This window comes from Carcharodon carcharias, chromosome 4, assembly GCF_017639515.1.
Source record: "Carcharodon carcharias isolate sCarCar2 chromosome 4, sCarCar2.pri, whole genome shotgun sequence".
In the NCBI taxonomy this organism is placed as follows: Eukaryota; Metazoa; Chordata; class Chondrichthyes; order Lamniformes; family Lamnidae; genus Carcharodon; species Carcharodon carcharias.
The window spans coordinates 36,496,501-36,522,525 of NC_054470.1; the positions used below are offsets into that span (position 1 = coordinate 36,496,501).

The 26,025-nt window shown below is 41.5% G+C and overlaps 1 protein-coding gene across 11 annotated transcripts in view; it reads left to right on the forward strand.

Moving 5' to 3' along the window:
* Positions 1–26,025, forward strand: part of LOC121277249 (aminopeptidase O (putative)) — a 347,848-nt gene that overhangs the window by 169,263 nt on the left and 152,560 nt on the right. For 10 of the 11 annotated variants that reach the window (XR_005942838.1, XR_005942839.1, XM_041186479.1 and 7 more), the window contains 2 exons: positions 778–840; positions 1,160–1,249. The exons of the other annotated variant lie outside the window; for it this stretch is intronic. Coding sequence is in view for 8 of the 10 variants with exons in the window: in XM_041186479.1 (XP_041042413.1) it covers positions 778–840; positions 1,160–1,249 (153 nt within the window). In the remaining 2 variants the exon portion in view is untranslated. The remainder of the gene's footprint in view (positions 1–777; positions 841–1,159; positions 1,250–26,025) is intronic. 11 annotated transcript variants of the gene reach the window in all.

Sequence of the window (26,025 nt, forward strand, 5' to 3'; positions counted from 1 at the left end):
CATAAGTTATGTTTGGTATCCGAAGGACAATGAGACTTTTGCTGGCTGAATGATCAATGTTGGATCAAGTTCACTTTCACATTCCCGGCTCCCACTCACCGCCCACCTACATACGGGGCGGTACCACACCAGCAAAAAAGCGAAGCTGTAATTTTGTCCCCATCCGAGCGAGTCTGCTTTATTTTTGAACATGTATTTGAAACTCCGCCTTCAGTCAGTACCGAAGGAATTAGACGGTGCTCCGGGGACTGGCATTGGGACCAGCGGTGCCGCCGCTCGCTCGCTCGGTGTGGAACGTTGTGTCAGCGGGAGGAGAGTTCTCGCTCTCGCGCTCGCGCACAGACCGCGAGCGGCAGCGGCCACGTGTAGCACAAAGCGATACAAATCCTGCTCAGCTCAAGGGAGAAGCAGTCAGCCACACACACTGATGAGAAGGAAGCGACAATGTGAACTTTTATTATAGCAGCAGGGGTAGGAAAAATGGTTATCACGCGCTCTTGCAGCTGTCATAAACCACCAAATATTCCGGTTGGAGGCGTCCCGAGTTGTTTTCGCGGTAATTTGCCATGGCTTTGGAGGGAGAGGAGGTGAGAGTGGGCTGAGGAGCGAGAATGTGGTTGTGGAGACCAATGGACAAGCCGGGCTCTGCTTGTGGTCTAGGGGTGAAACGCAATCAAAAGGGGCGTGAGCGGATTTAATTATAACAAAAAGTAAACTAAAGCTCCTGTTCCTTGAGGTTTGAAAATGTGAAACTTCAGGCTTCTTTTCTCCCTTTAGCCTCTTTTGGATGACACTCTGAAGTGGACAGAGAGCCGACTGGTTCGCGAAGTGCAGGATGAGGTGAGGGACGCTGTTCCGTAAGTGGTTGTCAGATTGGAGCTTGGAAATTTGGCAAGTTTAATCATTGCGTTTTATCCCCTATTTTTCTTTTAAAATGATTCGAAAGACGCCTAATAACAAGGGGAAAACAGACACAACTCGATAAGTTGCTATTCTACACTGTTGGACTAAGTCTATTCAACATCGTTTTAAGATTATTTCCAGTTAAAAATATTTAGTGTGTTGGGAAGTCTGAAGAGCATATTGCCTTAATACCAAAATATATATGTGATAAATGTGATGTTTTACTTCAGTAACTGAGATTTTTTATTAACATTAGGTCACAAAATGGGTCGAGTTTAGTAAAAAGGACCGAAAAGGCTCCCGTAAAAGGAAGTGCAGCCGTAAGGACGTGGTGACTTTCAAAGAAGTATGTATGTAACCCCACTATTTGAAAAAGGAGGAAGGGAGAAAACAGCAAGTTACAGCCTGGTTAGCTTAACATCAGTAGTAGGGAAAATGCTAGAGTCTATTATAAAGGATGTGATAACAGGACACTTAGAACATATCAACAAGATTAGACAAAGTCAACACGGATTTATGAAAGGGAAATCATGCTTGATAAACCTACTGGACTTTTTGAGAACATAACTAGCAGAATAAATAAGGGAGAACCAGTGGATGAGATGTATTTGGGTTTGCAGAAAGCTTTTGATAAAGTTGCACATAAGGTCAAAGTGTAAAATTAAAGCACATGGGATTGGGGGTGATATATTGGCATGGATTGAGAATTGGTTAGCAGATAGGAAACGGAGTAGCAATAAATGGGTCTTTTTCGGAAGGGCAGACATTGACTAGTGGGGCCCGCAGAGTTCAGTGCTTGGGTCCTAGCTATTTCACAATATATATCAATGATTTGGGTGAGGGAACCAAATGTAGCATTTCCAAGTTTGCTGACGACATGAAACTTGGTGGGAATGTGAGCACTGAGGAGGGGATTAAGAGGCTTCAGGGCAATTTAGACAGGTTGACTGAGTGAGAAAACACACGACAGATGCAGTATAATGTGGGTAAGTGTGAAGTTATCCACTTTGGTAGGGAAAACAGAATGGCAGAGTATTGTTTAAATGGTGATAGATTGGTAAATGTTGATGTACAAAGGGACCTGGATGTCCTTGTATGACAATCACTGAAACCAAGCATGCAGGTGCAGCAAGCAGTTAAGAAGGCATGGTATGTTGGCATTCATTGCGAGAGGACTTGAGTACAGGAGCAAGGATGCAGCTGGACAGGGCCTTGGTGAGACCATACCAGGAGTATTGTGTGAAGTTTTGGTCTCCTTACTTAAGATAGGATATACTTGCCATAGAGGAAGTGCAGCAAAGGTTCACCAGACTGATTCCTGGGATGGCAGGATTGTTGTATGAAGAGAGATTGGGTCGACTAGGCTTGTATTCACTAGAGTTTAGAAGAATGAGAGGAGATCTCATTGAAACATATAAAATTCTGACAGGGATGCAGGGATGATATTTCCTCTGGCTGGGGGGTCTAGAACAAGGAGTCATAGTCTTGGGATACAGGGTAAACCATTTAGGACTGAGATGAAGAGAGACTTATTCACTCAGAGGATGGTGAACCTATGGAATTCTCTGCCATAGAAGGCTGTGGAGGCCAAGTCACTGAATATATTTAAGAAGGAGAAAGATGGAATTCTGGACCCTAAAGGCGTCAAGGGGTATGGGGAGAGCATGGGAGTACGGCATTGAGGTAGAAGATCAGCTATGATCATATTGAATGGCGGAGCAGGCTTGAAGGGCCAAATGACCTACTCCTGCTCCTATTTTCTTTGTTTCTACGTGAAAGTATCCTGGAGCTTACTTCCAAAATATTGCAACTTTTGTTTAAACACTCATGCTTATTTCCAAAAGTTGAGATTTCCAAAGGATTTTTCATAGGTGCAAAATGTGCTTGGATTTGGGATCAAAGCATAAGATAAGAGGAGTTTGAAAATGCAACTTTCGTATTTATTCCTTCATTTTTCACTTCTTTAAGAATTTTTTTTAATGTTTAAAGCTGTCTGCAGAATTTGCTAAAGCCAATGTTTTTGGACACAGTTTGCAAACTTAAAATTGATGTAACAGAAAATATTGATGTCTTTTAATGAGTTAGCTAGATTGTAGGTTGTACTTTGTTGGCAGCATCTTTCCATCTACGTAAGATGATGGACATACAGCAAATCAAATCTGTAGGGGATGGGATAAACTAAATATGGTGCATTTTTGCTGATGGCTGAAGAGACCAATCCGTAAGTGGCAGGTTCTGCTACAAGTGCCGCTCATGAAGTGGTTATCAGGTGTTGTTGTGTATCATTGTTTTTGGTGTTGATGCCTGTTGTCAAAATGCTGCAGCCACTGACTGTCATAGTGGCACATACCATCCCACAGGGAATGTCGCCACTTTCCTCTGTCATCAGCTAGTGTCTCCCAAATGCGAGAATCAATGTTTAGGGCCTTCATGTCATGATTGCAAGCATCTTTGGAGTAGAGCTTTGGGTATCGTACTGGTCCTCTGGCTTCGGCTATCTTGTCATACAGAAGATCCTTAGATATGTGATCATCTTCCATCCTGTGAATGTGTCAAGTCAACAAAGCTGCCTCTGCTTGTTAAGTGCCAGTATACTTGAGAGGACTGCGGCATTCGTAATTTTGTCCTTCCATGATATATTCAGAATGTACTGCAAGAAGCAAATTGTGTTGAGCTTCCTTTCTTGATACCTGTAAGTTGTCCACATTTTTCAGCCATACAACAAGGTGCTGAGAACACAGGCCTCATAAGCCTACATCTTAATCCTAAGAGTCAGCTTGAAGCTACTCCATGCAAGTTTTGTGAGTTGACCAAAAGTGGTAGCTGTTTTCCCTATGTGTTTATGAAGTTCTGCAAGTGACAGATTGTCTGTCACCATGGATCCAAGTTAGCAGAATTTGCTAACCACTTTCAGTGGTGTGTTTGGTGTGATCAGAGACGGAGATATGACACCCTGTCCAATATTCATGGTTTCCAAATGCTTATCGTCAGGGAGAACAAGTTACAGGCATGGGAAAGACAATCCATGAGTTTTTGTAGCTGAGTTTCCTTGTGGGTGACTGTAACTTGTAGATTGTAGCTTGTAAGTTGTTTGGTAAACATGTCTGGCGTACACTTTTTGTCTGAGACTATGGTATTCCTGGTAATAAACAATCCCAATTAAATGTTTGTTCACCATCAAAGGGAATTAAAGGCAAAGAAGCAAATTTAAAATACACTGCTGAGTAATGTCTATTCATGCCCATTTTTAAATTAATGCAGTATTTTCCTCTAATTATTGTGCCCTATTTTCTTTTTTCTCAGCCTTAAGTATGGTTTCATAACTACCAATAGTTTTTGGTGTCTTTCTCCTAAGTGGCTTGTCTTAATTTCTAAGTCTAGGCAATGAGTACTGTTAGGCTGTTTGATTCCAGAGAACATAACTAAGCCTCATATTGTTTTCATCCAACATAGGTACAGATGCATTTGACAATAATGGTGACCGGTCAGATTGATGCTGAACTTTTGGTGATTGAGCAGCATTTAACAAAATAATTAGAGCACTGAGATATATTGTAGTCCTTGGTCAGATCTCAAACTGGAATACTGTATCCTGTGTTGGTCCCAAGAAACAAAGATGATACTTGGGCCTTAGAGGCAGTGTAAGGAAGAGCCACGTTATGATTCCTGGTGCCAGTGGACTGATTTATAAGATTAGAAACAATTGGGCTCTTCAGTTTTGAACGGGTGTCAATAATAGGGCACTTAATGGACAGTACAAGATAGTTACTGGTATAGAAATAGTAAATTCAGAAAGATGTTTAGTTAAATCACAATAGTGGGCTAACTAGGCTCAAACTGGTTTAAGGTAAGTATGGGAGCTGTGTCAGGATGTTCTTGAGAAGGCGGCTCACTATCAACAATTCAGGACAACAAGGGATTGGGTAATAAAGGTTGGTCTGCCCTGGCATTCACACTGGAAGAATTATTTTAAAGAAGTGCCACTTACATAGTGTACAACAAGCAAATGCACAGCAGTGCAAAGATAGCAAGACCGCTTGGAAATAATGTACTCACTCATCCACTGCAGAATGAAAGCATCTGGTGTAAAGCCCTGCTAATAAAGTACACTCTTAAAGTTGAAACAAACTCTAAAAGCTTGTATTACTGTCATTTACTTAAGGACTGAAGTAGGCTATTTGATCAGTCTTTTCAGCTGCCGTGACATCATCCAAAAACACATGATTCCATGTGTACACTGACGACAGCCAGTCTAAATTGTCAGACTGCTTGTCTGACATTGAGTACAGGATGAGCAGAAATTTCCTTCAGTTAAGTGTCGGGAAGACTGCAAACACTGTCTTTGGTGTTCGTTACAAATTCCTTTCCCTAGCATCTGATTCCATCCCTCTCCCCGATAACTGTCTGAGACTGAACCAGACATTTTGCAACCTTGGTTTCATATTTGACCCCAAGATAAGCTTCTGATCACATATACATTGCTAAGACCACCTATTTCCACCTCTGTAACATTGTTCAACTCTAAACCTGCCTCAGTTCCCCTGCTGCTGAATCCCTTTTATTATTCTAGGTTGGCTATTCCAACGTACTACTGGCTGGCTTCCCATGTTCTACCTTTGGTAAATTTGAGGTAATCCAAAACTTTGCTGCCTGTAGCCAGACTTATACCAAATCCTATTCATGCACCACCTCTATGTTTGATGACCTGCTGATTAAGCAATGTCTTGATTTTTAATTTCTCATCCTTGTTTTCTGGTTCCTCTGTGGCCTTGACTCTCCCCCCAACCCATCAGATATCTGTGCTCCTCTAAATCTAATCTGTCCCCGATTTCAATCCCTTCTCCATTGATGGCTCTGCCCTCGGCTGTCTAGGCCTTAAGCCCTGGAATTCCCTCCCTACAACTCTCTGTCTCACTTTTTGCCTTTAAGACGCTCCTCAAAATCTGCCTCTTTTACCAACCTTTTGGTCATTTGCCCTAATAGCTCCTTTTGCGACCTGCCATCATATTTTATTTATATAATTCCTCTGTGATGCGCTTTGGGAAGCTTTATTTTATTAAAGGCCCTATCTAAATGCAAGTTGCTTAAAAATTGCACTGGTGTTCAGTGGGTGGCAAACTACATACCACCTGTGATTGAGTATCTGTGCATGGAACTCTGACTTTTGAGAATAATGTGAGTAGCATTGAGAATTCTACATTCATAACACATTGAAAATGGAACCAATACTTGGTGTATGAATTGTTATTGGATTTCTTTTAATAAAGTGGTTCATTGCCTATGATATTTTGGTTTCATCTTGAATGGGTCATAAAATTTATTTTTAACTTTGTATTTTTAATTTTATGCACATTGAAGGCAGTCAGTGCTGGTGTATGGAACATTTCTTACAATATTGCACAGCAGCTTTCCTTAACTCCAAGCTCCTGGAAGAGTAATTACTACTGCACTAGCTTCATTTTCTTCCCTCCTTTCTTCCCATGTTAGCAAACCGTATGCTGTCACTGAGTGATATTGCCAGATTAGAGTTTGTTTATGCAATGTCGGTCCATACTCAATAGGAACTGAATGCTAGGAAACAAATGCTTTGTTAGTTTTATAACTTAAACCATTTTTGTGATAGCTGTATCTCAGTAATACAAAACTTAACAAATACAGTGTATGGATCTAAGGGTCAATTCACAATCAGTAACCCCAGTGAGGAGTGGTGCTTGCAAGAAGGATTGGTCAGGAAATCCTACACCTGTGATTCTCTGTCCAGTAATTTTAATGAGTGGAAAATTACTGTCTGAGGGCCAACGATTTACTGATTTGTGTTCTCTGTGGCCCCAGTGGGAGTTCCCAAGTTCCCAATCATGGGACTAGCCCCATGGCGTATAAAAGTAATGACAAAATTATGGGAAATGTTGTACTTGTGCACTTGAATGTAGCACTTAAATCACTGTTATTGGGGCTGTTAACCAGCTACATTAATACATATAAATATTCTGAAACACTGGAACTTGCCTCAAATATAATTATCAGTAGGTCACTAAAAAAATTGTAATTTTTAATATTGTTAATAATGGTGGTGTGAAGCAATTTAATACATTTACTTTAGAATGCATTAGAATGACATATCTATTTGTCATTTCAATGGATTACTTCACAAGTTAGTATTCCCTATAATTATCTTAAATATTATGTTGTCAAAGCTGAGCTTTAAATTTTTTAATTTGCATAACATTGGGTCAATTCTATTTCATAATTAAGAACAGATTTAAACTCACAAGAAATGGCATCCATTAATGTGGTCTTTATGCTACAACATTTTGAAGACGTGATGGTGATTGACTCAAAGGTTTTATGTCAGTGCATGCTTTTTAAAAAAGTATAGTCACCAACAGGTTGCATTTATATATGCCATCACAAGCTTGACTCCCTCATAGATAAGCCTGCGGCTTCCCTCTCTGCCTGTCTTGACATCTTCTGCAGGGCTCATCAAAGCACTTCTTGCTGGCTCATTATGAGAAGTAAACCCAATTGCCCCATCCTACTCTTTCATTGACCTTGCTGCCCACTGGGAGCTAATCTTGCCAATTTCCTACCTATCCAACTCACCCCTCCAACTGCTTACCCTGCGGACTCTGCCGGAGGATCAGTTCTCACAGCCCCTCTACATATCTTTCTGCAAAATGCCCAGTTCACTTGTGAACAGGGCCCTTGCGTCCAAGTACTTATTTTGGATGATCGCATCAACATCATGGCTTCAAGGGAAACTTGGCTGAGGGATGCTGACACTTTTTCCCTTAATGAAGCCTCCTCACTTGGCTATACTCTCCAGTTGCCGTGTCAAGACAGCCATGGCAACAATATGGCACTTAACACCAGAACCGGGATTTTCCGTGCCCGCTGTGGTCGGGCATGTTCGGTGGCGTAAGCGGACAATATGGCACAATTGGTTTCACGCCGTTGTGAAAGCAGTTTGCGATTGTCCACTCAGCCCGTTGATGACAGACCTCATTCTTTGACATTAGACGTCGGGAATCTCATTGTAATACATCAGCATGTCATTATTAGGCCTACAACAGGAATCCTCCTCCCCCCCCCACCCCACCCTGCTGGATGGTCTGCCCACGTTGGTGGGAAAACATGCTGACGTGTTTCACAAGAGCGTGTAAGCAATGTGCACCTGGCGGGCTGCACTTCGCCCAAGACTTCAAGGTTTGTTTGCCGACCTTGCTTCGGTCAGCACTTGTAGCCATCAGTACCAGGCTTCACAGACAGCACCACATCACTTTTAGGGGGGCTAATGGCAGGTTTCTATCTACCAGATCAGCCATATATGGGTGGCTTTTCAATGGCTGCAGGGCTGGGGCTTGCTTGGTGGAGGGGCAAAGTGGCCTCAGGCAAGGGAAGAGGCTGCGGGATGAGGGCTATACTGGGGAAGGAGGGTATCCCAGGGTGTGTGTGCAGGCACATGTAAGTGGCCTCAAGATGGTGAGGGCCAAGGAGGCAGTTTCCAGAGGAGATGAGGCCAGATGGACATGTGAGGGTATGTGTGTGAGAATGGGTGGTGATGTCCCTTGAGCAAGCATTGAATGAGATGCCATTGAGGTTGTGATGGGCTTGAGTGTGTGAGTTTAGAGTGATGAGATGGTTGCCTCACCCCGACTGAGATCATTCATCCTCTATTTGCATTGGATGACTAACCTCTTCTGTGCAGCATTGGCACTGATCACCACTGCCACCACCTCTCAAGCCTGGTTGGCAACACTGCTGCCCAACCTGCGGCCAGAGCAGGGGTAGAGGACATCATGGCGGACTTCCACAACGTTCATAAGGCGTTCCAGTGACGCATCACCAAACCAGGGCGCTGTTGTCTTTTTGCCTTTCGTGGACAGCTTCCTTGAAGTTGTTGTGGCTAGGAAGCACTTTGAGATGGGTGCATTTGGCTAGACTTTAAATATCGTGCCCAGCTTGATGAAGCAGTGAGGTGACGGTGGGCAGGCGAATGAGAGCGCGCCCGCCATAGAAATGGCGTGTTTTTCGGGAATACATAATTAATATGGCACATTTGGGACAATATGGCGTAAAAACCTATGATTGTGATCTGCGGCTAAAATGCCCCAGATTGCACTTTGGTCTGATTCCCCACTCTTCTGACACTTTCTCCTCCTTTGAGCACCTCACCTTGTTTCATACTTCTTATCTCCCATTCAAAATCATTATTCACTACCACCCCTAAGTATGATAAAAATTTTCTGACCAAGGTATCTTCACTGTTTTCCTCTCAGCGTCTGCACTTAATGACTTCTCAACCTCAGTGATTTTAATCTTCATATTCACTCATCATGCCCTCTCTCCTCTGAGTTCACTGCTTGATCCTCCCTAAATCTCTTCATGCAAACTTCCCAACTCATATTCATGGGCAGCCTTTGACTCTCCTATCTTACACGGTCACTTGCTAGCCCCATTGTATTAATCACAGATAAAGCCACCTCTAATCACTTCCTTGTATCACTCTCCACCCACATCCCTCTTCCACATCCCAACCTTTCCTCCTTCTGAATCTGCCCCTGGGGAAAAAAAAACTCTTCCCCCAGTTCACTTACAAGCACCCTTCCAATATCCCAACTGTTTAGCCTCTGGCCCTTCGTTCACCACAACTTTTCTGCAGCTACTGATTTGCTCTAACACAATCTCACCTCCACCAAGTCCCTATAAAATAATTGCTGTCTCCCTGGCTGTGCTCTCTGATATGCCTTTCATTCCCACTACCTTAAGTCCAAGAGATGTAAACTTGAAAGGATATGAAAGACCAGCTGGTTTAGCCATCCACTGCCAGATCTGGATGGACCACATAAAGCATGATTTGGTCCTACTCTCTCTTGTCTTCTAAAACTGCTCTTTATTCCAGGATAACCCCAGCTTCTTTTCTTTACTGCAAACTGTCTCCTTAAACCACTCTCTCCTGTCTCCTCCCCTCTCACCTTCAACATTGCGTATGAGAAGCTCATAGATTTCTTTGTCTCTGAGATCAAGACCAGGCCTTTGCCACTTCTCCCCATTCCATTAGCCCACTAGGCCAAGCTTCCTCTAAAGCACCTTCCTGCCGTAGTCTTGAACTTGCTTCTTTCTCTAGTTTCTCTTGTGATCTCTCATATACTATCCAAACTGATCCTGTCCATGAGCCCTATCTTCTGCTCTCATGAACCTATTCCCATTAAACTGCTGACAACCCAAGTTCTCCTCATGATCCCCATCTTATCTGATATTATTAATGATTCTTCCTCTTCAAGTGTTGTCCTTCTCTCCTTCAAATCTGCTGTCATGATCCTTCCCTTCAAAAAAAAACCTTGATCTCTCAATCCTTGCAAACAATGCCCCATTTCCACCTCTACAAGGTTATTGAGCATGTTGTTTCCTAAATCTGTGCCCGTCTTACCTGGAGCTTGATGTTTGAATCCCTTCGATCAGGTTTCTAACCCTGCCACTGTACTGAAACCTATGTAATAAAATCAGAAAGTACTGGGAATACTCAGCAGGTCTTCAGCATCTGTGGAGAGAGAAACAGAGTTAACATTTTGAGTCGAATATGACTTCTTCAGAACTGAAGGCAGTTAGAAATATGATGGGTTTTATACCATTGAAAGAGGGAAGGGGGAGTAAGGATAGGGGAGAGGGTGGGAGAAGTTAAATGACAAAGATTACATGGAACAAAAAGTGAAGGGAGTGATAATGGTGTAGTAATGAAACAAAGCATTTGTCCACTTTGTTGTTACTTATTTAGCTAATGCAAATCTCTGAAGCCAAGCTATAACATCCTCATTTGCTGAGTTTAAGGTGACTAGTTCACCACTTTGTCTGTTAGAGGGGACACTCCTTGGTAATGTGCAGCATTGTTTGTGTCTTTCCACAAGTGTATAAGGAGTTTGTACTGAAGCCCCAGTGGTGGAGATTGGCTGCATAGAGGCCCTGGTTTGTCCTGAACCCATTTACTCTTGCCGTAGTAGTTCAAACCCTGCCATTTGACAGATGGGGTTTATTCCAAGGAACTTGTTAGTGACGTCCCTTGATTCAAAGGATATCTGCTGGTGGATCTTACTGAGGAAGGGTGCTCCATAAGGGGCATCAAGATGGACGCCAGCAACAGGTGGGTTGAACAGGTCATCATGGAGTGATAAGTAAGGGACAGCACGAATGGTTTCAGCCAACTTGTGGGTTTTCGTCAGCCGCCAGATGGGTGGCGGAGTGGTGTTCGGGAGGACAGGAATCTAGAGGAGGGGTGTTGAATGAAGAGTTTGAGTTATGATGTGTATTGTTGAATTCAGTTGTGTCAACAAGATGTGTGTGAGATGAACTTTGCCAGACAGGTGCACAGTATTCTGTTGCGGAATATGATAGGGCAAGTGCTGAGCTCCAGAGTGTTGTGGCAGCAGCGCCCCATGTAGATCCAGCAAGTTTGTTTAGTAGGTTGCTTCTGGTTTTGACCTTTGCTGCTGTTTTCTTCAAATTTTCCTGTAAGCACAGAGTCCTATCTAGAGTCACTCCCAAGTATGTTGGATTGGGATCATGCTTTAGTCTCTGACCTTCCATGTAGATATGCAATTCCTTTTTGGCACTGGCAATGTAGATTTGGAATATAAAAGATATGGTTTTAGAGGGATTCATTGTGAGATATCATGTGCTGCAGTAGTCCATCAACTTTGTAATGTCTTTGTTAAGGATCTGGTGCAGAGTGCAGAAGGAAGGAGCTTGGGTGGCACAACAGATATCATTAGCATGGTGTTAGGAACAATGTATAACTTTAATTTATATTTATATTTGTGTTATAAGAAAGGTGGAACATGGTTTCAGTTTCATTTAGTTTTTTGTGAGCTTGGGTGGTCTGGAGAGCCTCGCAGCAGAAAGGTCAGGTTTTCTGGATTTGTTTGTATACATGCATTTTTAATGAGGTTTTATTATCCGTGAAGTGAAGAGATGGGTTACAAAGAGGATGGTAGTTAAGTGATTTTGGGGAAAAAACACAAAGTGTTGCCTAGTGACACGGGTCCAGTGACGCACAGGCATAGGGAAAGACAGTAAAGAAGTTCAGAGTGTGTATGTCAGAGAGAGAAGACAGGAGTTCTAAGCTCTCTGATAAGAAGTATTGCAAGGTTGCTGGGGGACTGAGTTTAGGGCACTCGTGTTTGCTCAATACTCAATTGTTGAAGTAATAATGAGTTTCGAGTGCAGTTTTGGGTGTCTCAGGGAGGAATACCAGCTTGGGAAAATGCCTCTAGTGTATGCTCAGAAACCCACTGGAAGAAAACCATTTGCAGCTGGGCCAGCTCAATCAAAAGAAACCTTGGTGTTAAGATAGTGGTAAATCTTCACTGGGTTTTTTTGTTTGTAAGGGTATTGCTGGGATAAAAGGAATAGTGTGAGTTTGAATCATTTTCTTGTGTTTGTATTGAGATCTTTCTAACCTTTTTGTCTGGTGTAATATAGTTTATTTTTTCTTGATTAATAAATGTTTTGTTTTTTATGTTAAAAGTTAATGAGTAAACTCCTGTGAATTTGTTCAGTAACTTTCTTCCATGGTTTCTAAAAACAAACAAAGTTAGGATCTATTGAGGTTACATTCTGGGATCTGACTTGTCTAGTATTAACATCAGCTGGGATCGTAACGATAGATCAATTTTTGGACTTATTTGTTGGCAGGTCATTTGTATATAGGTTGAAAAGGGTTGGGGCTAGCACTGAGCCCTGTAGTACCCTGTTGGCCGGCCTTCTCCCTTAGCCGAGGTGGACTCTGAATTGTCTGTTGCAAAGAAGTGTTTTACCAACTATCCCAAACAAGGTTGGGAGTACTCTGGACAGCTTTAGGAGGAGGCCAGTGTGCCACACTATCGTAGGCAGCGGTGAAGTCCTATAGCATTATACCTGTCTTCAGGTTCTTTTGGAAGCCATTTTTGATGTAGGTGGTGAATTCCAGAACTTGATCACATCTGCTTTGCCCCTTATGGAAACCAGCTTGATCTACATTAAGGTCTCTACTTCCGGAGATATGCATTATAGGATAAGACACTCAAGGATCTTAAAAGTACACACAAAGTCGTGAAGTGGGTCAGTAGCTGGTTGCCAATATGAGATCTTGTCCAGGATTTTGGAATGACAATGATTTTTGCATATGCTACATCTTGGGAGTGAGTTTGAGCTGATGATACTTGTATAGAACTGAGTCAGCCAGACATAACATGGGGGCCAAGTTGTTTCAGGAATTCTGGTGTGATGTTGTGATATCCTGCTGCTTGGTCTACTTGACAACCAATTAACCTCTTCTCATGCAGTATAAATTGTTGCTCCCTTTGAGATTTGTATTCTTGTGAATCTATCCTGATGCGTGCAAGACAAAAAGATTTGACAGCGTGTCTCGCTTTTCAGCAATACTCAATTATAGTATACAAAATTGAAAGAAGCACAAATAAATTGCTGCTTCACTGGAAGGAGTGGGGCCTTGAACAGTTGGAGAGAGGAGGAAAGGTGAAAGCAGGTGTTACACTTCTTGCAATTACATGGGTAGGTGTGTGAGAAGGGCCGAGGTGTTGGGGGATGAATGAGGGGTGGACCAGTGACTTGCTTAGGGATTGGTCCTTTTGAAATGCTGACAGGGGAGGGGAGGGAAAGGTATATTTGGTATTGGCATCATTTTATAAGTTCTGGAAATGGCAGAAGATGATCCTTTGAATGTGCAGGCTGGTGGGATGGAAATTGAAGATAAGGGGAATTCTATCGCATTTCTGGGAGATAGGGAAGTGGTGAGAGCAGAAATATGGGAAGTGGGTCGGTTGAGGGCCCTGTCACAGAGAGGTGGTGCTTGGCTGAGGGAAATGAAGATATATCAGAAGTGCTGTTGTAGAAGGTTGCATCATCAGGACAGATGTGATGGAGATGGAGGAACTGGAGAATGAAATGGAGTAATTACAGGGGACATGGTGTAAGGAAGTGGAGTTGAAGTAGCTGTGGGAGTTGATGGGCTTATAATGAATGTTACTACACAGCCTATCCCCAGAAATGGAAGCAGAGAAGTCAAGGAAGGGAAGGCAAGTATCGGAGATGGACCAAGTGAAGGTGAGGGAAAGATGGAAATTGGAAGTAAAATTGATGAAGTTTTCCATTTCCAGGTACATTAAGTTTTCCATTTCTGGTACATTGGCGACTATATCAGTGCCATTTTCTGCTTGAGGGCAGAAAATGGCACTGATATAGCCACCAATGCACCAGAAACAGTTGGGGAAGAGGCCTAAGTGGGAATGGAACAAGGAATATTCTATATACCCCACAAGAATACAGACATAACTAGGAACCATGTGGATAACATAGCAACACCGTTTATTTGGAGGAAGTGAGACGTTAAAGGAGAAATTGTTCAATGAGAGAACAAGTTCAGCCAGGCGGAGGAGAGTGGTGATGGATGGGAGCTGATTGGGCCTCTGTTCAAGGAAGAAACGGAGAGCCCTTAGACTGACAGCCATTCTACTATACTCTACAGCCATTACCACTCCCTTTGTCTTTTGTTCCATGACATCTTTGTCATTTAACCCCTCCTGCCCTCCACCCTATCCCAGACTACCCTGTTGTTCTTCCTCCCCTCCCCCCCTTCAACAGGCAAAAAACTATCACATTTCTACCTCCCTTCAGTTCTCAAGAAGAGTCATATTCAACTTGAACTGTTAACTCTTTTTCTCTCTCTACAGATGCTGCCAGACCTGCTGAGTATATCCAGCACTTCCTATTTTTATTTCAGATGTCCAGGATCCGCAGCATTTTATTCTTATTGAATCCTATATGCCTGTGACGAAGTCAAACTATCCCTCCTCCTCCTTGGTCTGTCATCCAGCTGGGTGGGACTGTCCTCACCTGGTTCCATTCTTATCTATCTAATTGTAGTCAGAATATCACTTACAACGGCTTCTCATCCTGCTCCTGCTCTATTACCTCTGATGTTTCCCAAGGGCCTATCCTTGGCCCCCTCCTAATTCTCATCTTTGTGCTGCGTCTCAGTGACAACATCCGAAAGCAGAGCATTAATCTTCTTGTGTATGCTGATGACACCCACCACTGCCTCACCACCACTTCTCTTGACTCCTCCATTGTTGCTAAATTATCAGACAGTTTATCTGACATCCAGTACTGCATGAGCAGACATTTCCTCCAATTAAATGTTGGGAAGATTGAAACCACTGTTTTAAGTCTACTCGCAATGTTGATGTCATATTTGACCCTGAGACTACCTTTTTCCAGCTCAGTAACATCCCCCGACTTCATCTCTGCCTCAGCTCACCTACTGCTGAAACCCTCATTCATTCCTTTGTTACCCCTAACTTGATCAATCCTATGCACTCCTGGCTGGCCCCTCACATACTAGGCTTTATAAAGTTGAGGTCATCCAAACTCTGCAGCCCTTGTCCTAACTTGCGCCAAGTCCCAGTCATCTATGACCCTTGTGTTCGCTGACCTACATTGAAGCTAGATCAAGCCACATCTTGATTTTAAAATTCTCATCCTTGTTTTCAAATCTCTCCATGGCCTCACCCCCTCCCTACCTCTGTAACCTCCTCCTGCCTGCAACCTTCTGAAATATGCGTGCTCAACTAATCCTGGTCTGTTAAGGACCATTGATATTAATCACTTCCAGTGGTCCCTGTGTCTTCAATTGCATAGTCTTTAGCTCTGGAACTCTACCTCTGGACCTCCCTTTCTCTCTACCTTGCTTTCCTCTTTAAAACACTCCTTAACACCTTCTTGTTTGACCAAGCTTTTAATATCTCCTTATGTGGCTTGGTGTCATACTTTTTCTTTTATTGCTCCTGTGAAATGCCTTGGAAGGTTTTATTACATTAAAAGTGCTATATAAATGTAAGTTGTTGTTGCACATTGTGTTTAATGTAGTAAAACATCCCAAAGTGTTTTGCAGGAACATTATCAGACAAATTTTGAAAGCAAACCACATTGGTTATTAAGACAGATGACCAAAACCTGAGTTAAAGAGTTAGGTTTTAAGGAACCTCTTAAAGGAGGATAGAGTGGCAAAAATGTTTTGGGAGGGAATCCCAGAGCTTAGATCAATTGGCATTTGCAGGCACAGCTGCCATTGGTGGAATGATTTAAACCAGGGATGTACAAGAGACCAGAATTGGAGGAGCGCAGGTATCTCAGAAGATTCTAGGGCTGGAGCAGGTTAGAGATGGGAAGGCAATGCAGGGACTTGAAAACAAGGATGAAAATTTTAAAATTAAAGTGTTCCCGAGCCAGTATCAATGTAGAGTTTTTGATGAGCTTAAATGAGGGAGCTGAGAAATGTTTAAGTAATTAAAAGGATAAATATTTTATAACTTGTCATTTTGCTTGAACTTCCCCCCCCCCAGTTAGCATGTTACTATGTAAGAGTACCTTTAATCTAGTTGTTGAATTAAACTCAAGAACTATGGCCCCAGTAATTACTGGGACAAAGTTTCCAAGCAGGGTGTGGACATCTGGACAGGAAACCCAGAAGTCCAAGTTTCCTAAACGCCATGGTGTTTTAACTCCATGTTGTGCATTCCTTTTTAACAAGTTCCCTGCCTGGAAGCCAGCCTGATTATCAGGCAGGGTACACTGCAGGAAAGGCCACAGCCTAGGAGTAGATAGGTAGATTTACCGCTATTGTGATTAGAGATTGTCAAGAGTACAGTGTGTGGTTTCAGTGGGGGATGGCGTCAAGAGATTGAAAAGAGAGATCGGGGCAGGAATGGAATGTTCAGAGATGGAGTCTTGGAGAAAATTCAGAGGGAAGGGAGGATTGGTGAATATGATGGGTTAAAGGTTGTCAGCTATTGCAGTGGAGGTTTACAGGTTTGCAGCAGGAGATGGGAGAAACAGTCCTCCTCTTAACCTACAAGCAGTGCAAGTTAAGAGCTGATTGCACTGGAATGGGTGCAGAGGAGATTCACTAGGATGATGCCTGGGATGAAACATATAAGTTATGAAGAAAGGTTGGATAGACTTGGTTTGTTTTCTTTGGAATAGAGAAGACTGAGGGGTGACCTGATCGAGGTGTACAAGATTATGAGGGGCATGGACAAGGTGGATAGGGAGCAGCTGTTCCCCTTATTTGAAGGGTCAGTTACAAGGGGGCTTAAGTTCTAGATGAGGGGCAGGAGGTTTAGGTGGGATGTGAGGAAAACTTTTTTACCCAGAGGGTGGTGAAGATCTGGAATGTACTGCCTGGGAGGGTGGTGGAGGCAGGTTGCCTCACAACCTTTAAAAAGTACCTGGATGAGCACTTGGCATGTCATAACATTCAAGGTTATCGGCCAAGTGCTGGTAAATGGGATTAGGTAGGTAGGTCGGGTGTTTCTCACATGCCATTTCTCACAGACTCGATGGGCCGAAGGGCCTCTTCTGTACTGTGATTCTGTGATTCTGACCTGTTCCATACAGCGGTTCTTACTTCCTGTTAGGTTTTGGGTTTCTTGAGGCCTGGGAAACCAACCAGTTTGAGTTAAAAACAAAAAAACTGCGGATGCTGGAAATCCAAAACAAAAACAGAATTACCTGGAAAAACTCAGCAGGTAATTCTGTTTTTGTTTTGGATTTCCAGCATCTGCAGTTTTTTTGTTTTTATCTCTTTGTTTAATTGACTGCCACTGCTCTTCAAGAAATGCCTACCTCCTTGAAGAAGTTCTGTTCGTCTCTGCGACAAGATTTCCGTATCTCTCTTTTGCCTTGCTATATTTCACCCCTTTCTTGGATTCACTCAAGTTCTGTCGATGGGTCATGAGAACTCGAAACGTCAACTCTTTTCTTCTCCGCCGATGCTGCCAGACCTGCTGAGTTTTTCCAGGTAATTCTGTTTTTGTTTCAGTTTGAGTTAAAGGTGGAATACAAATAAAATCTGAGGCACTCCGTCTCATTATAATATTTAGCTACCTTTTGGGAGAGGATTGTTGCATGTCCCTTGTCCCTCCTCATTTCACTCTGGAAGTAAGTGGGCTCAAGGTGAGCTGGGTCAGATTTGAGATTTTATACATTTTAACTTGTCATCTGAAGTGAATCCACCTGTTTCATAGTAGAAATAACCCCCTATGTCTCTGCCATCAAAAGGGCATACTTACTTTAGCAGTTTCTAGTTGTTTGCCAGTGTTTCTTAAGTCTCATTTGTTAAATTTACCTGAGTTGTGCCAAGACAAGTATTTTGGAGAGTTTTTAGGATTTTTATTGTCTGCAAAACTGTGTTTCCATATCGAGCTACTCCTCAATGAAGAAACGTTTAGAAAGCTAGAGAAAATGGATAATTCTGGTACTTTTATCTGTGTGCTCTACCAGTTTGAAAATTCCACTTAATATGTAGATAATTATAGACAATTTTCCACCAGCAGCTGTTTCCTCCTGTGCAGCTGGATGAACAGGGTATTTTAAAGCACAAAGCCTTTCTTGGGAAAAGGAGTTGTTAACACATGGGTGCATGTATGCGTGTTTGTATGAATTAGTTTTGCTGTTTTGTGGACTTTTTAATGATAATCCTTATTAACATTCACTTCAAAGAGCTTCTTTGATTTTTGCTCATTGTTTTATGCACAACTAGAAAAAGCAGGTCACTGAAACTCTGTACAAGTGAATGGTCTTGGAATGGATTAAAATTGGAACCAACTTCACCAACTTGTTAATATCCACTTTAGAATTAAGTTTCACACACCTGTGAATTGGATTCCGCTCATAAGGGGAAAAGTGTTTATCTTCAAATTTATTGCATGTATACTTTTCTGGATTCCAGTACCATTTATCTGATGTGTGCAATGATTACAGTGTGTAACCTGAAGAAGGATTTTTTTGCATTGTGTTTCAGGACAAAAAAAACCCTCTATAAAAAATGCAAGTTAAGACAAGAACTTTCAGGATTTACAGCTTTCCTTTGAAAGCACAGATCTTGGCAATCATCGTAAAACTGTTTTACTAGTATCGGCTCAGTTATTTAGAATGAATTATTGACATTTGATGAGTTTGTTGGAGCCAGTGCCAGGCTTTGTGTGTCTACATGGAAAAGAACCAGAAACTCCTGAATTAAGATAATAACTTCTGTATTATCTTACAGAATAATAAGATTATTATTATTCTGTATAATTCAACATTTATAGCTTGAAATTTGTGTTTTTATGTCTGACTGGAAAATAAGAAGTCAATGCCAGATATCCAACAGCCTGGAAAGATGAAATGAGACAATGGGAATAAAATTCAATTTCAGCAAGTCAATTATGGATAACATGTTTGTCCGTGTAATCATCACAAACTGGATCAATAACTGGTCTTGGAATTATATTGACAAAATATACTTCATTTAAATTACCGTTCATAAATTAGGTGGGTTCAATTTAACGTAATCATTAATGTAACATTCAGTTTTGTGGGTGACTGCTAGGTAAAGCTAACATTTTTCCATTGATGTTGTAAAGTAACTGGTTGAATTTGCACATTCCTTCTTTATGTCAATGTCTTGAATGATACCATTATTTCAAAAAGCACCTTTTGGTGAGTTAGCACTCTAATTCAGACTCAAAACATTTATCTCCTTCTGCAGTATGTTTATTCTGGCTTCTGGGGGTACCTTCAATCCATCTCCTTTGATTTTACTTCCTGATTTTTCATGAGTAATTTTATCTAATGAGCCGTTACTTCAGGCAGTACATTAGACAGAATCTCAAACAGAATTAAATACAGTCATCAAAAATCTTGCAGGTTTAATCTGGTGAGGTGCCTGAACTATCCACCCAGGGATATCTTAAGTGTGCTGTTTCTTGGCAGTCCAATTAACATATGAAATAGCTTTTGGATTTTTCTGGTGTCAAACAGACAATAGTTAATGGTTACAAAATATAAACAGTACTTACAAGCAGCTATAATGCATTTTCATACACACAGTTTTGCTTCATTACTTATTAACTAAATAATGAACCCATTAATAGTTCCTTTAAGAAAGTAAGAAGTCACCTATTTCTTATCAATGTGTGGTTTAGTAGTTGAAACCTGTGATAATCTTAACTGCAATTTAAACTGGTGCAAACAAATCTACACATTTACAACAAAACACTAATTCCTCATCAATGTTAAGGTTCACACTAAAATTATGCAAACAGATCCATTTCAATATAATTTTTATCTTTGCAAGGTTAGTTACTCAGATTTTGAATTTATATGTAGCACTTTTTATGTTATTATTGAAATAGCAATCTGCAACTCCCCAAAGCTCATTGCCCCAACAATAAAAGTTGACAAATATCTGGCTTGATATTTTTGTTTGTTGCTTCATCATAAAAGACAGAGGTACTTTAAAACTCTCAACCGTGAGCAGCTGCCTTTTTCAGCATTAATGCATCTCTATATTTTCATCTCTATAGATACATTAACTCCATAGTGTCTGATTTTCTAAAATTTTTCCTACAGTATCATGTGCTAAAGAAGACACTCCTAAACCAGTTTGTCATAGCTAGATACAGAATTAGAGTTTGACTTATTACAATTATAAAGGAGCATTCATCTTTATAAACTTGACTGATTGAGAACATTTGTGACAAGTTTTGTGCTGTGCTATCTGCCTGTGTTCAACGGGAATTTCATTGGGGTGGCTCCTTCCTGCTAGCCATCTCATTAATCTAGGTTGGGTTCAAAGTTTGATTCCAAAGTTAAAAGGCCAGTTTTCTAATTCTTTGTTTACCACATTTCCTATTTCAGCACAGTGCAGTGATCGAATCTTGTGGTCTTGTTCTGTATGGTTTTCTACCACACCATTCTGTGCAGTCACAGAATATAAAAAATAGGAGCAGGAGATGGCTATTTGGGCCTGATCACCATTCAGTAAGACCATGGCTGATCATCTAGTTGAATTACATCTTTCTGCAATCTCCCCAATTACCTTGATTCCCTTAGCAATCAATAGATTTTGGATATTGCCTTCAATATACTCAATGACTCAGCATCCATATACAGGGTAAAGAATTCATACCCATTGAAGATTTTCTCCTCATCTCAACCCTAAATGGCTGACCCCTTCTTCCGAGAATTTGACCCCTAGTTCTAGACTTCCCAGCCAGGGGACCATCCTCCCAGCATCTCCCCTATCAAGCGTTAAGAATTTGATATTTAAGTGAGACCACCTCTCATTCTTCTAAACTTTCAGGGAATATAGGCTGAGTCTATGTAATATCTTCTTACATGACAATTCCCTCATCCCAGGATTCAGTCTAGTGAACCTTTGTTGCGCTTCCTCTAAGACAGCTATGTCCATTCTTAGGTAAGATGACCAAAACTGTGCACAGTATCCAGGTGTGGTCTCATTGGAGGTTTGTTTTCAATACTGCTTTTAGATTAGTGTAAAGCTTTAGTTACAAATAGTTATGAAATATAATTAAGATTTTCATTTTTGCATTTGTTTCTATATTTCTTATATATACAATGATAGATATGAAATTATTTTACAACACAAATGAGGAAAGCTGAGTTAGACTAATTTACAGTGCCACAGAAATCAAGTGAAGATGACTTTATCTGACTTTTTCACCCTTCTGGTGAGGAAGGCTTCATCTACTAGAATTTGAAATGTTCTTGAAGTTAATGGAGAGTAGCTAAACAACTAAATATTAAACTACCAGCTTTGAAATAGAGTATGCCAGTGCATCTAATAATTTCGTTCTGCATTGTTTAATTTTAAGTAGTTTGCTCAAAGATCTGTTGTAGACAAGTAATTATAAAATGCAATTACATTCTTGGTTTTCCTCCAATCAATTAAACATTTTTTCCCTAGATATTAGGTATGTTTATACCTTGGTCGAAGCATTCCTGATTCAGGTATAGGGTGGTTAGATGCAGAGTAAAGCTTATTCTGCTTAGCCCCAGCAGTATACCTCAAGCGCAGTCTCAGACCAGAAATACCTATAGTGGGACATTTTCCAATTCACATCCTATCATCATGTCATTTTTCTGGTTGTGTTGCCTATTTAGTGCTCAAACTCACTAGTTACTGTATTGAAACTGCTGAAGCACATTTCACATGGATACGTTATATGCATAAGTAATAAAGTCATAGAATCATTATGGCTGAGAAGGAGGCCACTGGCCCATTGAGTCCTTGCTGTTTCTCTGTAAAGCAAACGGACTGATCTATCTGATGTTGAAACATGGCATTCACTGCGTTTTTAGTAAGACTGGCTGGGGGAGGGAGGGGGTCTGCATTCTAAATTTTGCTCAAGGTCTCGGGGGAAGATTGGGTGGTGTGGTTGATAGGGAAGATGCAGGTCCTCCCAGATGCTAGTTTGGTATGTGATTCTGACTGGCTGGAGGGGTTTACTTCCCCTTCTCCCTCCCCAATCTCAGGGTGGGGATTAAGTGAGCAAATGTGTGGAAATGGATATTGAAACCATTTAGGGAACATTTGTCTCCCTCTGCTGCTGCCATCTCTCAGTTCCTTCCACGCAACTTCAAGTCATCAGTTGTATGGATAAAGCTTCCCCTCTCATCCCCTTCCCACCCCCTCCCCTGTCTAATTTTGTTCCACAAGATTCCTCCTGGGGTTGGATTGAGGGGTTTGGCTGGGGGCGGTGGGGGAAAAGTGCAGCCTCTGTGCACTATGCTTTTTTTTTACTTGGAATGAAAAGCTTTTCTTTAACTCACAAGCCAGCAGTAGCTGATCATTTCCTTAAATGCCTTAGAAAATGTTTTTTTCCCCTCTCCCTTTTACAAAGTGAACCTGCATTAACGTTGAGCCAGCCCTGGGTTAGTCTTGTATTATTTGATATTTGTTATTGTAATGAATAGGAAGATGCTAATCACAAGAAGGTGTCTCAAAAAACTCTTGTGATTTGCTCACTTCCACTGGACAAAAACATGATGAAATGGTGATTGCTGGCACTAGATTTTAAACCTGTTTGAGGGTGTGTGGAGTCCCTCCAGTTCTTAGTAAATGAGAGGTGTCGCATGTTTCAAAGGCTTCCAAAACTTAAGTAAGTAAACTTAAGTGTAACTTGAACATTCAGTTTCACCAGTTACATATGCAGACTTTTGTATTAATTTAACCACCCACTTCCACCTGACAATAGTTTATTTCATAAAATAGTCACTAAAATATGGTGGACTTTTTCTCTCATGAGTAGGACATTGTCTAACATCAAGTGCACTCTCATTTAACTCATGTTCTTCATCTGAGATGTTAATGTTGGAATCGATTTCACTGATTATGAATGGAGTGTTCAGTGCTTTGAAGAATGACGCATTTCATCAGATAAAATTAATTGCACTTAGCAATGATCATTGATCATTTTGTGTTGGGTCACAACAGATGTCTGGATGTCATAGAGGGCTATTTGCTTTTCAAATTTACCATCACGTATCACAAGCATTTTATCTCCTGGCTTTAGCAGTGTAGCTCTAAATTTCATGTTTTGATCAGCATTTGCTTTCATTTGACCCTTGTGTTCTGGATCGTGTTCGCGTACTTTGGCCCCACGGGATTGCGCAGGAAACATATGTGCATAGGATGTTCAAAGATGAGAGTAGCTGGAGGTTTTCCACTACTTGAGGGAGGAGTCACTCTGTAATTATGAAAAAGCAATACAATCCCCATGGGGTGTGATTTTTTTAATGAGTGAAACCCAGATGGTTCACGAATTTACTGAACTCATCACTATTGAATTGGGGTTCATTGTCACATCTCACTGTTTGATGGATCCCAAACAAGGTGAAAATTTGGTCAAGCTTTGAGATTTCTGCTTTTGTTGTCGTTGATGTCACTATTTCCACAGTTGGGAATCTGCTGTAGTCGTCAGTGACAACAAGCAGGTAGGTGTTCACCAATGGGCAAATCTGCAAAGTTAACACAAACTTCAATCCGTGGGCCTGGAGGTGGTTCAGACGCCTTGAGAGAATCACAAAGATTTGACATTGTGGGTGCTTGACATGGGAAACACTGATTTTGTGCTGTACAATGTGGTCAATTCCTGGGAACCATACGTTTTTCCTAAGGAGTTGTTTATTTTTGACAATTCCCTGATGACTTTCATGTGCTGTGTCAACAATGCATTCCCTCAGTCAGTGTGGAATGACAAAGCATTTTGTTGCGTAACAGTTGTAACAGTGAGCTCTTTTCTGTTTTGAAGACCTTGCAGTGTGTGAGCAATTTTGTTTGCTGACACTTAATTTCTTCTTTCCAATTTTGTGATTCCATAGCTGTCATATAAACTTGCAACACTTCACCTTATTTTGTTGCCTGTTTGATGTTAGCTAGTTTTGCAATCTTTTCCTCACAATTAGTAGGACTTGACTGTTGGCAATGGATGCTGGGAAAGATAGTCTGCTGGGTTGAGTTTGCCAGGCTGGTACCCAACATGGAACTCGTACTCTTGTAGTTTGAGTATCTAATGTGCTATTGGAGTAGGTGGTTTGCTATAGGGATTGTTGCACAAGCATACTGGTGGTGTATGATCAGTTATGACTTCAAACTCGTTTTCACACAAGTAGAGATGAAAATGTAAGATACCACATGTGATTGAGAATGTTTCTCTTTTTGCCAATAATGTTTCTCTATAGGTGTTAGTGATCTGCTTGCCATTGTACAAATGATGGGTTGCCTGCCTTGTCTTCCTGCACGAGTACTGCATCTTAGCCAGCTGGGCTTGCATCCATACCAGCTGGCTGGTTTTCTTGGGGTTGAAATAGACATTTATGCAACTTGCTGGCAACCATTGTTTGAACAGGTATACATCTGTTTTTGTAATTTAGTCCACTTCCACTTGGTGGTCTCTTTTGTCAGATCATGTAGGGGGTTAGATAACATTGTGAGCTCGGGAATGAAGCCACTTACAGTACATGATGAATCTCAGCAAACTCTGGACTTTTTACATGTTTGTAGGATCCGCAGTGTTTGCAATGGCTTCAACGTTCTGTGGATCAGGCGATTCTCTTTCACCGTTGAACATATGACCGAAGATTTTGATTCTGCTTTCATCGCACGAGCACTTGTCTTTGTTCAGGGTGAGACTCCAAGATGTTTTAGGAATGCATGCAAGCATGTGTCAAGTTGACATTCAGTGAGGCCATAGATGACAATGTCGTCACCGATGTTCAGCATGGCCTTAAGCCCTTGAAGTACAGACTGAATCATGTGCTGAAATACCTCAGCTGCTGAATTGAGTTGAGCCTCTTGAGAATATTGTAAGACCCCTCGATTTTCCTGCAAGGTTGATTTGCTGGTAGCCTGCATTGAGGTCAAGTGTATGGTTTTATTTGGTTCTCGCCCTTGGGTCTTTTGACGGCTTCTATGGGTGAGTCCCAAGGGGCTGATCCCCAACTTTCTCAATCATGTCAAGGTAACTAGACCCTGAAATTCCTTCTCTGTCTGCTTTCTGACATGAAATGGTATTCACTGCGGTTAGTGCATGACTGGGGACACGTTAGGGTCTGCAAGCAGCTTGCATGTCACACCTTTCAGTTTGCCGATACTAGTGAAGTGGTCAGCAAAATGTGAGAATGTTGTTGGTATGTGTAGGAATTACATGTGACTGTAATCATATGCAGACCTATTGCTGTGTGGAAACTGATAAGCATGTCACATTCTTCAGACATGACAATACAGCATTTGTTCTAATGTCTTTGCATGAAACTGGCATTTCAAAAGTCCTGAGAACTTTCAGCGGTTCGTCACTGTTGTAAGGGAAATATTCATTTTCCCTGGTTTGCAGAGAATGGGACAATCCTGAAGTTTGCTGAACATTTTGTCTGCCATGACATTGACAGATGGCCCTGTATCTATGAGAGCATCTATGTCCAAGCAGGCAACGGTCACAGTCACAAGTGGTTGGTTGCTATCCGAAAGAGCGCACAAAAGTTTGGTCAGGGTCATCCGCTTCTACATTGGTAACATTCTCTCACCCTTTTCCTGTGGTGGCATATGTGGCATACTTTGGTGGTGTTGATTTTAGTGGTTGATTTTTCTGTTGAGTAATAAGCTTGAGCAAAGTGGTTGAATTTTCTACAAGCTTCACACTGTTTTCCAGTAGCTGGACAGCAAGCATGTTCACAGTGGAAACATTCTTTGGAAAGGCTACAGCTCTGTTTGTGAGACTGCTGTTGTTG